At 39.7% G+C, this 15,771-nt stretch overlaps 1 protein-coding gene across 2 annotated transcripts; it reads right to left on the reverse strand.

The window, feature by feature from the left end:
- Window positions 1-714: 714 nt before the first annotated feature.
- Window positions 715-7,150, reverse strand: dnajc4 (DnaJ (Hsp40) homolog, subfamily C, member 4). Of its 2 annotated transcripts, XM_026143888.1 has the most exons (8): window positions 6,903-7,150; window positions 6,377-6,441; window positions 4,506-4,629; window positions 4,279-4,369; window positions 3,744-3,925; window positions 2,204-2,371; window positions 1,710-1,796; window positions 715-1,622 (listed from the first exon to the last, which is right to left on the reverse strand). In XM_026143888.1, exons 1-8 carry the CDS (start codon window positions 6,929-6,931, stop codon window positions 1,526-1,528), a joined length of 843 nt encoding a protein of 280 aa, XP_025999673.1. In that variant the 5' UTR covers window positions 6,932-7,150; the 3' UTR covers window positions 715-1,525. The 2 variants fall into 2 exon arrangements, with proteins under 2 accessions (XP_025999673.1, XP_025999683.1); XM_026143898.1 differs by lacking the exon at window positions 6,377-6,441 and having other exon boundaries at window positions 6,903-7,149.
- Window positions 7,151-15,771: the final 8,621 nt, after the last annotated feature.

A 15,771-nucleotide genomic window follows, 5' to 3' on the forward strand; every position in this document is an offset into this window, starting at 1 on the left:
ATTCTACACAGTTTCTCTTTGCAGCTCATTAAACTAAAGATAAAAGTAAATTAAAACTGCATCCAGAGCTGTTTTCTTCTCTAGCAGGAAAACTCTTGAGCCTCATCTCCTATCAGTGTGTGTGTGAAGGCATGCTGACACGAGGATCTCAGTCATTATGGCGTGTTTGGGTTATGACAGGGTACTCACACGCCACATGAGGGTGAGGGTGTCTGAGAGCTATGCGGGGACACAGTATGTTATCTCCTGCTGACGTCTCAGGGCAGGGGCCGCTGGTGACAAGAAAACAGAGAGGGAAAAGGGGCGATATCCTTTCTTAAAAAACAAACTTCACGCTGTAGATGCAGGGTTTTACACACCCACACAATTCCTTCCAAAATAAAAAGAAAGAAAGAAGGAAAGAATCCAAGCCTTGACTTCATAATGGGTGTCGCCTTTCCTGGATGATCACTGGAAATTTTCTTGTTTGTAAAAGCAAACATGCAAATAAACATAACTGCGTTGCTGTCTTCAAAGTTAAAAATGTATGATTCACTTTCACCGACGTGATGGAAAACAAAGATCTGAGATAATTATCTATTTGAATCATTACCGATTCTTCTCTGCTGCTCGTTAAAAGGTAACAGGAAACAAATGACACTATGGGAAGAAATGGTAATAAGCAAGACATTAAATAACAAGAAGCATGTAGAAGTAAAGTGAAATCAAGCAAAGGATGGTTAATGAGATCTTTTAAAGCTTTCTCTCAGATGTCCCAAGAGGGACTCAACAAGGCAGCAAAAACATAAAACAATATAATATATAAAGACTGAGAGGCCAAAATGGTAAATGTTGGCTCACTTTGTGTGTGTGATCTTTCCTTTAAATGCATTTCTCAATAATATTACAACAGTTTGCAATAAATAACTTACTCAGTGGCACTTTTTTCTCCAGATTTTCTGTGTCAAACAAATCGATATTTGTTGGCAGGAAGTGCAGAAAGTCCAAAAATCAAACACTTGTGAATATATATCAGGTGTGAACCAATTTAAACAGCAGCGTCCACACTTGAGCGCTGAAAGACATTTTCTTTTAAAACAACATGAAACATTGCTGCAAATAAGAGTCTCTCTCTTCACAACTTGATCAGCTGTCATGTTGTATTATTCACCGTCACATGTGAGTTCCAGATGCTGCACAGCTGTAACAGAAATGAGGCTGAGAACAATAAACAGCAAACAGCGTGTTCCTGAGACTCCATTAGGGGCAGTTTGATAGAGCTCATTATGGCTCCTGTGGACAAACCGTGAACAAGTTTGGGAACAAACGAGCCCCATAAAATATAAAAGCTTATCCTGGTCAACATCTATGACCAGAGGAACCCTCCCCCTAAACCACACCCACTCCCTACAGATTTCAGGATCACATCTGAGGGCAGAAAGAGGCGTGGAAACACGTTTAAAAAGGTCAGAAAATAAATAATCTTAAAACACAACAGCCAGCTTGGTCCGCCTGCTGGCATCACCGAGCACAGCTGAAGGATCTGCTACTTGTCGTCTCCAACGTCGGTGCGTTTGTATTTCTCCTTAAACTCCGCGTGCTTCTGACGCAGGATTTCCGTTTGCTTCTTAAAACCATTGACCCTGAAAAACCGCAAATGAAACAGCATCAGAACAACAACATCAGAGAGAAGCAGGGGGGAAAAGGAATCTGAAGCTCAGTGCACACACCTCGCCCTCTCTTTGGCTTCATTGTAAATTTCTATGATGATTCGGTCTTTCTCATCCATGAAGTTAGTGTGAACTTCTTCCAGTTTCCTGAAAGCATCAGAGGGAGGTAGACAATTCCCTTTTAGAGAGCTTAACCTAAGAACTCAGCAGCGCTCTTTATTTATGGGTTTGTACAGCTGTTAGAGGAGCTGCTCACATCACAAAGAAGTGAATCTCAACAAACACATGTGGCACCACGTCAGTGTGTGAAAGCAAACTCAAGGCCGCGAGTTGGGAGGTTGTGCCAACACACATGGCACTGAGACACGTCCGCAACATTCCTCATTCATCTGGATGTGAATGAGCAGCAAATAAAAGGACACAGTGTGGACAACGAAGGACAGGATGTGAGCAAGAGGAAGTTTACCAAATGCACACTTCTTTCTAATATTTACAGTTTAAATTTAAATACAAAATGCTGAATGCTCAGTCGGTATCGTGTGTGGGGTTTTTACTTGAAGAGGACGGCATGGGCTCCTATGCTGAGCATCATAGCAACGACACAATACGCCACCAGGCGGAAGTTCCTCTTCCTCCTCTTCTGCTTCTCCTCGGCCATCATCTCTGGAGTGTGAGGGTGATGAACCTGCTCCCAGTAACGGATGTTCTCATAGGCATCCATGCTGATAGGAAAGGCATGAGAAGATTGAGCGTTGTTTCTGATGTCACTAGTCAATGTAATAAGCACTTGTTGTAATAACTAAGGTTGCTCATTTGATTTGCAGTTACACAAATCGTGTCTGAACTTCAAGAAACATTAAATGAAAATGACAAGTGATAGTCATAGTCTGTATATAAAGGATGGAGCTTCCAGAAGCTCCAGGACTGCAAAGTAAATCCAAAGCAGATTTATTTTTTTATGTCCACCAGGAGGGGATTCCTCTAGCTTCAAAAAGTCCAGATGTATAGACGTTTATGAGCAAATGACCCTACTGATCTCTCACTCGCTGACCTCAGTAAACAATTTCCTAATGAGTTTATGAGCTCAATCTCAAGTTCAAATTCTTGAATACAACACAAAGTTCATTGTCTAAAATACTGGATGCTGTGAAGATGATTTCTCAACCATGGAAATAATTCTGCAATTTATTTGTCTTCTGTGGTCAGTGGACTCATTCGTTTCATAAATGTAACAGATTGTTGATTTGGCCACTGCTAAAGTTTTTCCTTTCTTGCAGAGCTGTTTATTTCGTTTAACTAGCAACACAAGTTTATTTTTTACATCACGGTCTCCTTGGACCTCATAAAGAGAATTCCAGTGACCAGGTACTAAACATAATCTCAACACTGCAGATCTTTTATGTGCTTATTTAGTCCCTGAATAACAGGAGAAAAGGCCTCAGTCCCCCGAAACTGTGGGACTGTGGATAGAAATGTCTGTAATTCAAGTGTGACACAAGTGTAGTTGTAAGACATACTTTTTTATGGCATTAAATATCGGGGCAATTGAAAGTAAATTCCATGTTGCAAAAATTGTGAATCAGTTGGTGTATATGATTTAAACATTGTCGTCCCCATTTTTTGTGCCTTGAGAAAGGAACTCCCAGAAATAGATATGCAACAGCGTCAGTCACAAATTCTGTGTTTCTTTTCTAAATCTGTCCCTTGGTGCTTTAAGATGACCGCTGCTCTGGCCTGACATTATATAAAAAAAGGTGAATTTTTCAGATGTGCACTTCAACCTTTTCAGACATTGCCCGTCAGAGCTGTACATGAGAACATCAATGACGGTATCAGCTGTATCTGACATTAAACAGTCTTTACCCTGCATGCTCCTCAGTATAGTCTGTGTGACATCCTGTTGAGCCCATGAAAGAGAATTAATTGAACACATCTGATGCTGACAATCTCCTGTTTTACTGTTATACATGTTAGAAACAACGAAGCCCCAAACACTGGGGTTCCTGTGTGAAATTTGCTGCTTTTAAAGATGACACACTGTTAATGTAAAGTTCATAAGCAGTAACACACTAATGGATGTGGGTGAATCCTCACCTGCCTCTGTAGCTGGGGTCAGTGGAGGCAGATCTGAAGACTTGAGCACCACCATACGGCTGTCGTATTTTGAAGTCGTACTCCTTCCTACTCAGATCTTTGCTCAGCACCCTGTAGGCCTCGTTCAGCTGCACAAACTGGCTGTGCAGTGCCGGGTTTGACGGGTCGCTGTCTGGATGTAGCTGCACAATAAAGGGGACAGAGTCAGCAGCAAATTCTCCTCATGAAGCATGAAAAAAGAAAAGATCTGGTGCAGGTCAAATATGCAACCATTAACAACTGAAAAATGTTCTTACTTTTTATGACAAATAGATTTTTGTTTTGCACTTTGAACCAAGCTTCTTTCTCACCCTTTAATGAGGCCAAAGCCACAAAGTAAACACACATACCCATCCTTATTTAAACTGGGAGCCATAGCTTGAAAACAAACAGTGAGGAAGCCCACTGTGGGAACAGTTAGCAAGCACAAAATGTGCTGTGCAAGGCTGCCCTCGTGTGGCCACATGTTTTATTTAAATCCAAATGGGAATGATACCTTTTTGGATTTGTCAAAAAACGCATTTTTGATCTCTTCTAACGTGGCATCAGATTTGACTCCCAGGAGGTCGTAGTAGGTCGCAGCTTTTCTGCGGTGAGAAAGCAAAGAACTCAAAACCAAGCAGGCACTCAGACCTGTTTAAACACAGAGTACACAAACACAATCATCAAGGTGTTCTCAGCAACTCTGCCTAAAACCTAAAGGCACACATTCACTTTGTCTACCTTTGCGTATAGCTTTGGGAGAACAGCCGCAGTCCACTCTTGCAACACCAAAAACAACTCTGGCACAGACGTAGCTGAGCCTCCAACAGCATGATGGAAATTTTTGGCGGTTCCACACAAGGACCTGAGCAGAGAGGACAGATGAAACAATGCAAAGACCCAAAGCCAAGGCACTAAGTACTAAGTGGGCGGGCTCCAGATACTGAATTTAAATATGTTAAAGTTATAAATGTCTAATTATCAAAAGGAAATAATGCTGGGAAGAAGCTTCTAAGGGACAACGTTTTAACAGTTGTGTAAAAGTAACATCAAAAATCAGCATTTTATTAATTAAAAGTGAATAAATAACTGAAACAAATCCAGAATATCACCGTTATGTGTATCTACAGCAGTTTCCAGGAAGCAACAGAATCAATTTTTTATTATTATAAATCTTGACCTGGAACTGCCTCTGAAGCTATTACTGATATGATATATTAGTAATAAAACATTGATACTAGTGATACTAGAAGGAAAACAAACAAGGAGAAGTAGATTTGAGTCATTATGTAGCCCAGCACCGGAAGCAAATTTGAAATTGTATTGTACTGTATTGTTCCCCAGAGAAAACTCTACTTTTTATTATCGTCAACATTTTTATTCATATTCATTCTTCACAATCATCATCATACTTTTTAATACATATATATATATATATAGATCTATTTATTTTTGTTAAGTTTAACAAAAACATTGCCTCACCTTCAATTTTTAGACTCCTTTCGTATGAGATCGTCAGAGACTTATTTTAGTTACTGGTAAAGATGCTTACGCTCACTTATCTCACCAGATCGCTGGGCAAACAACAGGATTGAGTTGATTCTACTGTATATAGTATTTTATTTTATTCTATTCTGTACAGTTGTGTACTGTATTTATTCTTATTGTATTCTAATTTTTGCTTCATAACTTTTGCACTGTCCACTTCCTGCTGTGACAAAACAAATTTCCCACGTGTGGGACTAATAAAGGTTATCTTATCTTATCTTATTATGCTGAGCACATGTCGAATGTCTCTATGAAATAAATGTTAAGCCTAAAACCAAGGTTGGAAAACAGAAACAGCTGCAGACTTATGTCTTTGCTAACTGCCCATGATATTAATTAAGGAAACTATTGGCCTTGACCAAACAACCACATAATCATAAATCAGCCCAGGAAACCTTCAAAACAGCTCACATGAAGTCTTAGGAAAATCTGAAGGAAGACATACATTTTGGACTAACAGTATTTTTCTTTTAGTTTTACAGCTGATTCTACTGACAAAGACCTCCCCCCACAGCCCTTCATACTGCACTAAAGTAATGAATAGGTAAAAAATTAAATGACAGAAAAGCTCCTGTTTTTTCACTACTATAGAATTTTTATTATTATTATTATTATTATTATTATTATTATTATTATTATTATTATTTTACTGTTGAAAAATATTTATCCAAACAATATTCCTGCTTATCTGGAGTACTCTAGTACTCCAAACTTAATTCTCTCCAGATAAACCCAGTTCCTCCTGGGAGATCCCAAACCATTCCCAGACAGATGAAATATATAATCTCTCTAGCAGGATGTAGGTTTACCCTGGGGTCTCTTTCCAGTTGGGTGTGCCTCCAAAGGGATGTGCCCAGGAGGTGTTCTAAATAATTGCCTGAAACACCTCACATGGGTCCTATCAACAGGCAAAATATCTTAGTTTAGTTTTTATTAGCCTGCACGTTAGTTATTTTTTCTTTAGTAGGTAATGTGTGGTACTAGTCAGTCACTAGCTTGGGTACTTGGTTTAGTTTTAGTCAACTACAACTTAGCTGCAAACTGCCTGTTTTCTCTGATTTTACCTTTCACTGTCTTCCCATTGAAAATGTCGACGTCAGCATCTGTCCCCTTATCTGTGGACACGTGACTGAGGACCAAAACAAAGGGATGAGGTGAATGACATGTTTTCAAAGGGATTAAACAACTAAAACAGGGGGCAATTTGACACCTTTCACAATCAGCTGAAAGGTCACAACACGACCTGTGTTTCACTTTGACCCACTTACGTTAACTACATTCAACTGCTACAATGACAGCTGGCTTTGCACATCAGTTATTACGTGTAATGTTCACATCAGTGAAGCAGAAAAGCCGACTAACCACATCATGAGATTCAGCTGGAACACTTTGTTCTGCTATCAGAGAAGTGCTAATGCTAGCCGGGTGTACCGGCGTTAGCTCTAAACTGTTGAACTACGTCATCGACAGCTTGTTAAAAACTGTATAACTAGACGCGTTTTAATAAATACGTAAAATAAAAGTCAAACACATTTTCAAATAAGGAGTGTTGTAGAAGCAGAGCTGACTAAAGGAGGAGAGGTGACATACCAGCGGAGGGCAGTTTCATAACATCGCATAAGCTCGGCGCATAGAGCCAACGTCAGTTAGATCAAAAGTCTACAAAATAAGAGCGCGGGCCTTCAAAATAAAAACACCACCATTTTCGGGATTAAAGAGTAGTTGAGTGATGAACACTGATAAATAAAAAGTAAAACATCAAAAAAGAATAATTTAAATAGGGGTGAGACGCAAGAACTTTTAGTCCGTTATTCGCAGCATTTATGTGTGCAGCATTCAAACGTTCGCCAGAGAAGCCTTTTTTTGGATCCTTTTCAGAGTCACTGTTAACAGATTCCAACATGTCTCCAAGAAAACAGAAAAAAAGAGAAAACGTAAAGCCCAGCGCTCCTCTTTGCAATCGAGAAGACGATACTCAACTGCAGAAGATGTGCTTGGAAGAAATGCATGAGGAAAATCTCATGAACAATCACAATACGCGACACCCGCCCCAGCCAGAGTACACCAATTACATCTGGGAAAGTTTTTTTAAACAACGAACGGAGATTATCTTACTGAGAGAGCACTGTGAGAGAAGGACCGATGAAGTAGATAGACTGTTCAGACAGCTTCTTGATAAGGAAGATATTCAAAAGGAGAAAGAAATGGAACTCCTAGACATGCGGGGAAGGATCTTTGAGCTCCAAGCAGAGCTTAATAAAGTACAAGAAAAACCAACAGAAGAAATCCTCCAACAGAAGAAAAACGAGAAAGAGAGGGAAAAGGAAGGGTTGAGTTTCTTCGAAAGAAAGCGCAACAGACCATGAAAAAGGAAGATACGGATTGCAAGCTTCAGGACAGCGAGAAACACAAGGAAGCCTTGCAAATAAAGCTTGATGAAGCTCTGCAAAAAAATCAAGAACTCCTCCAAGAAAAGGAACAAATGGACATAAAGCAGCGCAAACTACAAGGCATGGAGGAAAAGTACAAAGGGCTTCAGGCAAAGCTTGATAAAACACTGAACAAAAATAAAGAGTTGCTTCAAGAAAAAAAGCAACTAGAAATTAAACAGAAAGAAATGGACTCCAAGCTTGAAGGCGTGGAGGAAAAGTACACCGCGCTGAAAATAAAGCTTGATAAAACAGTGCAAAGAAATAAGGATTTCCTACAAGACAAAGAACAGCATGACACGAAACAGAAAGATCTGGATTGTGAGCTTCAGAACATCAAGAAACACAACCAAGGTTTGCAAGTAATGCTTGATGAAGCTCTACAAAAAAATAAAGAAATCCTTGAAGAGAAAGAAAAACTGGACATAAACCAGAGAGGCATGCAGGAAAAATACAGAGCGCAGCAGGTAAAGCTTGATGAAACGCTGCACAAATATCAAGAGCTGCTTCAAGACAAAGAACAACGGAAAAGAAAGCAGAAAGAAGAAAAACAAATTCTCCAGGACTTTGAGAGGAAAAACCAACAGCTGCAAGACCGTTATAACAAACTGAACGCCAAAACAACTGAGCTGGAGGGGGAAAAGAAAAAAGTGCAAAGACAATGCTCAGAGATGCAGAGTAAGCTCAGTGACATGCTGAGAAAAAACACAGAACTGGAGAAACTTTCCAACAACTTGAAGTGCAAAAACACTGAGGTGCAGATGTTAAAGCAGCAACTAGAGAAAACAAACACAGACCTGCAGTGTACACTTCAAGAACTCGAGAGAAGTCAGCAGCTACAAGACACACACAACAAATTACAACAGAGTTATACAGAGATGCACGAGGCAAAGCTTATGCAGGAGGCCAAATGTAAAGAACTGAAAGAAAGGCTGGAAGAAAAACAAGCCAAATTAGAAGAAGTGGAGACAACATGCAGGAAACTTGAGAAGGAAAATACACAAACAATTGATGAGTTAAGAACCCTCGTCCTAGAGAAGAAAGTGCTGGTGGAAAAGATCATGGAAAAGAAGAAAAAACGCTTCCGCTTCTTCTGGAGGAAGAGCACTCCTGCTTTTTCTACTTTTTCTTCTACTGATGTCACCCCGTCTTCCTCCTCCACCGTTGCATCGTAATTTTCACCTCTCCTGACACCTCTCCCTCCCCTATTTCCCTGTAACTCCCCCCCCCCTCTCTCTTTCACCCTCACCCCCCAACCAGTCCCGACAGTTGACTGCCCCCTCTAGAGCCTGGTTCTGTCATAGGTTTCTTCCTTTAAAGGGAGTTTTTCCTATCCACTGTCGCATCCAGTGCTTGCTCAGAGGGCATTGTTGGGGTTCTCTCACCTCTATCTCTTTCCTCCTTTCTATCCCTTTCCTTTACCCTCTTCTTTACCCCCCCACCCCTCTCCTCCTTTTCTATTCCCCCACCTTTTCTATTTCCTTAATAATTGAATAATAAACACAATTGGCTACATTTTAAATGTGTCTGATCCACGTCTTCATTCAAGAATGAATTGTCTTTCTCACGGAGTCATGTGTATTTTGTGTTTTCCTCGGGCTGGTGATCCTCGCGGTCGTTCAGCCCCGGAGTCCAGAGTTTTAGTGTTTTAATCACATTTAGTGTTACGTTTTAGATCACCACAATAGGATATCCATAATTTAGGATTCAGGCATTTGTCTTTTTCAATATCATAATCATTCTATGATTGAGTCGGTTACAGAAGCAGCAGTTAGCAGCAATAACTTCAATTCATCAACATTTGCAAGCATTTCTTTATACACAGCATTTCTGTCAGGTTGAGGTCTGGACTTCCATGCAGTAGATTTGCTGCTGTGCTTGGGCTCATTATCCTGTTGCATGGCCTAATTTAGGAGAAGCTTTAGCTGTTGGACAGACGGCCTCACATTTGACTCTAGAAAACTTTGGCATACAGAGGATTTCATCAACTGCAAGGTGCCTATCTCTTGTAGCTGCAGAACAAGCTTAAATCAAAAAATTATTCACTGCTACGAATCCTGGGATAGGGTGGGCCATGAAGGACACACCCGAACCATCCTTCAAATCCAGGTAAAAGGAGGAGGCATTTGTGGGTCACATTTGGAGCAGCCTTTGTCGCCTGGCTGTGATGTAATCGGCCATTAAAGGCAGCCTCTGAATCACAAAACAACCACAATGGACCAAAGTGCTGTACAGTACTGAAAATTTAAAAAAAATAAAAATATATCTACAAAAACATGATACTGAAATTAAAAAAAAAAAAAAAAATCTACAATGTGCTGTACAGAAGATTAAATACATAAAAACAAATAGAAAGAAAAGCCACAGAAAAGGAAAAAAAAAAAACTTTGTACAAATAAATAAACAATAAAATCAAATCAGCTGTCACCAGGGTGTACCCTGGACTGGCGCAGGGCTAACACACAGACAACCAGTTGCACAATTTAGAGTTTCCACGCAATCACAGGAGAACATGCAAACTCCACACAGAAAGACCCACAATTTCATACCATAAGGTCACCATTTGCCCAACAACTTCACAAAAGCTGGAGAATTTATTGCTGGACCATGTACTCTCATGTGCCAGTTAGGAGTAGAGAATTGGTTTTAGTTACAATGAAACCATTTCTCTTTTAACACATAAACAGTGTGGATGCTGAAGAGCTTCATCTGTCATGGAGGTGACCAATAACCCAATGGTCACTCTGACAAAGCTCCAGCATTGCTGTGTGGAGTATGGAGAACCTTTAAGAAGGACAATGACTTCTGCAGCTCTCTGCCAATTAGGCCTGTATGGTAGTGTGGTGGCGCGAATGAGGGATAACCGGGGACGGCAACTAAGATGTTGACAACGTCACCTGGGGGAGGAAGTTACACCCCAGGAAAGATTCCTCTATCCAATGTAAGTGTTACACTGGCTACCAAAGCCCACAGACTCGTTATTAACAGTAGAGAGGAGACAGATGAATTTTACAAATCAAAATTTATTAAGAAGAACTACTAAAAGCATAGAATTGTAAAATCAGAAAGGTACCTAAGGTAGCAGGGTTGAGACGGCAGGATAGTTAATTAAAAACACTTTATTAACAACTGATGATTAAAATGACCAGACTCCCTCCCACGATGCTCTAAAACAATCACAGATTGAATAAAAAACAAACAAACAAAACAATACTAAACAAAATAGTGGAGACCGGCCACTTGAGGAGGCAACCTACAGGGAGGAGTGCCCAAGGATGCTACCAGTTACTCACCCGTGTAACTCCACTGCAGACCTCACTGTCACTCACACTGAAGTCTAAATGGTGCAATCTACCTATGCCCACCTCACGTGCCTAGCCCCTCAACAAGCGGCCGCACCTCCACTAAAGCAATAAAACAAAGCATAAAACGTTAAACAAATTAGTAAAAGAGTACGGTGGCCCCTAGAGACAAAGCACGTACAAACTCCAAAACACATGCAAATTCCAAAACACATGCAAACTCCAAAACACTTGCAAACTAAAGAACACACGCAAACTCCAAAACACGTACAAACTCCAAAACACTTGCAAAATCCAAAACACTTGCAAAACCCAAAACACGTACAAACTCCAAAACACTTGCAAAACCCAAAACACTTGCAAACTAAAAAACACATGCAAATTCCAAAACACGTACAAATTCCAAAACACTTGCAAAATCCAAAACACGTACAAATTCCAAAACACGTACAAATTCCAAAACACTTGCAAACTCAAAACACGTACAAACTCCAAAACACTTGCAAAATCCAAAACACGTACAAATTCCAAAACACGTACAAATTCCAAAACACGTACAAATTCCAAAACACTTGCAAAATCCAAAACACGTACAAATTCCAAAACACGTACAAATTCCAAAACACGTACAAATTCCAAAACACGTACAAACTCCAAAACACTTGCAAAACCCAAAACACGTACAAACTCCAAAACACTTGCAAAACCCAAAACACTTGCAAACTAAAAAACACATGCAAATTCCAAAACACGTACAAATTCCAAAACACGTACAAATTCCAAAACACTTGCAAAATCCAAAACACGTACAAATTCCAAAACACGTACAAATTCCAAAACACGTACAAACTCCAAAACACTTGCAAAACCCAAAACACGTACAAACTCCAAAACACTTGCAAAACCCAAAACACTTGCAAACTAAAAAACACATGCAAATTCCAAAACACGTACAAATTCCAAAACACTTGCAAAATCCAAAACACGTACAAATTCCAAAACACGTACAAATTCCAAAACACTTGCAAAATCCAAAACACGTACAAATTCCAAAACACGTACAAATTCCAAAACACGTACAAATTCCAAAACACTTGCAAACTCAAAACACGTACAAACTCCAAAACACTTGCAAAATCCAAAACACCTACAAATTCCAAAACACGTACAAATTCCAAAACACTTGCAAACTCAAAAACACATGCAAATTCCAAAACACAACGGAAGTGCTCCAGGACGCTAGGGGCAGTGTTGAGCTCGATTTGCAAAATAAACGGCAAGTTTGTCTGTATGGGACGGTCTAGTCTCCGTCGCGCTTCCCAGGTTGCCTAGCAACCGTGATACTAACCGCTGGAAACGTGTCATACAACTTGGTTTGACAGAAATGAGGGAGAACATATTTTGTTCATTTGTTTGTTTGTTTCTACATGAGCTTTGTGTGATTTGATAAGTATCTGAGGCTGAGACCACAGGACAGTAAAACATGATTTTTGGGCTTCATTTCTGTACTGAACAGTCATTTCAAGATTAATTAGTAAATAAGAATTAGCTGATGTTGTTCATGAGACTAAAGTCATATCACTTTGGTAATGTAAATATAATATGGCCAATATTCTAGTTATTATATTAATCATTATTAGCTATTACAGCAGTGAACATGAACTCTGTGTCAAATACTGAGCTTCAGTAGATTCAAGTTGCAGTTATTTATATGTCTTATCACCTTAAATCTTCACTCAAAGGCAAGTATCTTTGACAGTGCATATATAGGTGTATCATATATAAGAGACAAATGTTGTTCCTTCATGCTGGCATTACTAAATTTGGCTCATTGCTTACATATATTTATAAAAAGAAAATGTACAAGCTGTGATAACTGTTTCTGATAAAATGAAGAGTAGACTGATATATGAAATATTCCTTTATTGGGTGAGAAAATCAGACCATGTCATAACTGCTTTAAGTCATACAGAATAGATATCAGAGCCTTAAACAGGCTGGCTTCTGCTAAATGGGTCAAACTGGGCAGAAAGTAAACAAACACATAACATCCTTACAGAATATGATGTAACACTATAGATCAACTTAGCTCAGAATATATAAAGCATATAAACAATTACAGCAATATGATGCAACAAACACAGCAGTGCTACTGATCCAAAATACTCAAAGCTTCATAGAACTGAAACAAATATTTGTTTTTAGCTCCATTCTGCTGCTGATACATACTTTAGGTTTCTGAATATTACACTTGTTGCTGCCTTTCATAGTGTGTAACTTGAAGGCCCTGAGTACTTTCTCCCACACTGAAAACACTGGAATGATAAAATTATTTGAACATTACCTAATAAGACTGATTCAGGACAGACAATTAGTTATTTTAAACTTTTCTAGCAGTCCTTCACAAACAGGGAACAGTCTGTCTATTCTCTCCATCTGTCAGCTGCTGCTGGCTCTTCCTCCTCCTCTTCCTCACACACTGTTGAGTTTGTCCTGGTGGATCATCAGGGGTGCAAAGCCTCACAGATGATGTGCAGCAGTGGGTCCCTCAGTCTGTCCTCACTCTGGACACTTGCAGTCGTCACACATGGAAATCAAATGTGTGATAAGCTGCAGGATTCAAACACAAGTGTGACTTATAAACACATGTTCATATTTTTATTACACAATCAGAGAGAAAGAAACAGAGAGAGTGCAGGACAGACAGACAGGTGGCAGTCTCAGGTGTATACACTGCTACAAAACAGCACAAAAGAAGGAGGATTTAGTGTTTGTGTTATTACGAAACAAGAGGAGTTCCCAGATGGTACAGTGGACACACATGTGTGACTCCTGTGATTAAAGCATCTTTCTTTCAGCTTAACGAGTGAACCGTCAGCTCGTTCAAACACACGTTAAAGTCCGTTTGGCTCGACACCACCGAACAGAGGCAGCAATATAACACAGCTAACATTAACAGTGCAGTGAATCCTGCTTGTGCTGTGATATTCAGGACTGCAAACCGAGCAGCATCACTGACTTTCAGCTTGTTGTGTTTGTGGATATATGACTGACTTTAATTATCCACAAAATCATCACAATCTCTGTAAGATTAAGGTCGACTACATATATTTTTTTAAAGTAAAGGCTTTAAAACCAAGTTAATTCTGAAAGTACAGACATGACTAATGTCACATAACTTTCCCGACATGTGGCCAACATTAATGGTTTAATGTTCTTCATTAAAAAAATATTTGCGCATAAATAAGTGACATAATATTCAGTACTTACTTCTGAAAGTTTACACTTCCTCCGCTCCGCTTCCACCGTTTTTTTTCGGCAAAATTATCCACACCACCACCGCACTATGAAGTCTGGGATATGTTGGGCCATGAAGGCTACACCGACCCATCCTTAAAATTCAGGGAAATTATGGACGCATTTGAGGGCCGCATTTCGAGCAGCCTTTGAATTGGGAAAGCCTTCTCTTGTCGCTGTGACGTAATCGGCCTTAAAATGCGGCCTTTAAGGCTGCAAACCCCAAATCCGGTCATTGGTACTTCCTGGCTTGTGTAGTTACTAGGTAACAAAAGCTCAACACTGCCCCTAGCGTCCTGGAGCACTTCCGTTGTGTTTTGGAATTTGCATGTGTTTTTGAGTTTGCAAGTGTTTTGGAATTTGTACGTGTTTTGGATTTTGCAAGTGTTTTGGAATTTGTACGTGTTTTGGATTTTGCAAGTGTTTTGGAATTTGTACTTGTTTTGGATTTTCCAAGTGTTTTGGAATTTGTACATGTTTTGGATTTTGCAAGTGTTTTGGAATTTGTACGTGTTTTGGAATTTGCATGCGTTTTGGATTTTGCAAGTGTTTTGGAATTTGTACGTGTTTTGGATTTTGCAAGTGTTTTGGAATTTGCATGTGTTTTGGAGTTTGTACGTGCTTTGTCTCTAGGGGCCACCGTAAAAGAGATCTACATAAAACAACTACACCCCAAGTTACTGTTCTTTATAAAAAGCATCACATAACAAACAAACAAACAGCATAAGACAAGACAGCAGCAGCATGGCGCAATCCACTCTCTAAAGGGCAATACTAGAATGAGTAGCTTTCCTGAGGAGATCTGCAGTGCTTCGCTGCCTAATGCTCTCAGCCCCCTTAGATGGTAAAAGACTACCAAATGCCTCCGTGTGGTAGTGAAGCGCAGCTGTTTCTTATAAGGCCGCTAATTATCAGCTGGGAAGGTGTGGGTGGTAGTGCTGCATTCGTGGACATCACGTAAAATCCTACCCCAGAATCTACTTCACTACAGTAGAGTGTCCAGATGGAAGCCACTCTTCATTAAAAGGCACATAACAGTTAACTTGGAGTTTCACTGTCACAGAAGGCACCTGAAAGACTTTCACACCATAAGAAACAAAATTCTCTGGCTCTTCTGTGAGCTATGGCGGAGCTTCCATAGAGAACAGGTGGGTGAGGGAAAGGGGAGGCAGGAGGAGGAGAGACCCGAGACGGCCGCCGAGTGTCAGGTGAACTGATCTTCAGGTAAGAAGTTATGACCTGCAGTCTATCTTTTCTTTTCTTTTCTTTTCTTTTCTTTTCTTTTCTTTTCTTTTCTTTTCTTTTCTTTTCTTTTCTTTTCTTTTCTTTTCTTTTGACAACGTGATTAAAATCATGTTCATGTTGTAATGACATTCATATTATAATAGTATAAAATAAAAATAGATACAATTAAAACTATGCATTTTCAAA

Source organism: Astatotilapia calliptera, chromosome 2 (genome assembly GCF_900246225.1).
Source record: "Astatotilapia calliptera chromosome 2, fAstCal1.2, whole genome shotgun sequence".
Lineage (NCBI taxonomy): Eukaryota > Metazoa > Chordata > Actinopteri > Cichliformes > Cichlidae > Astatotilapia > Astatotilapia calliptera.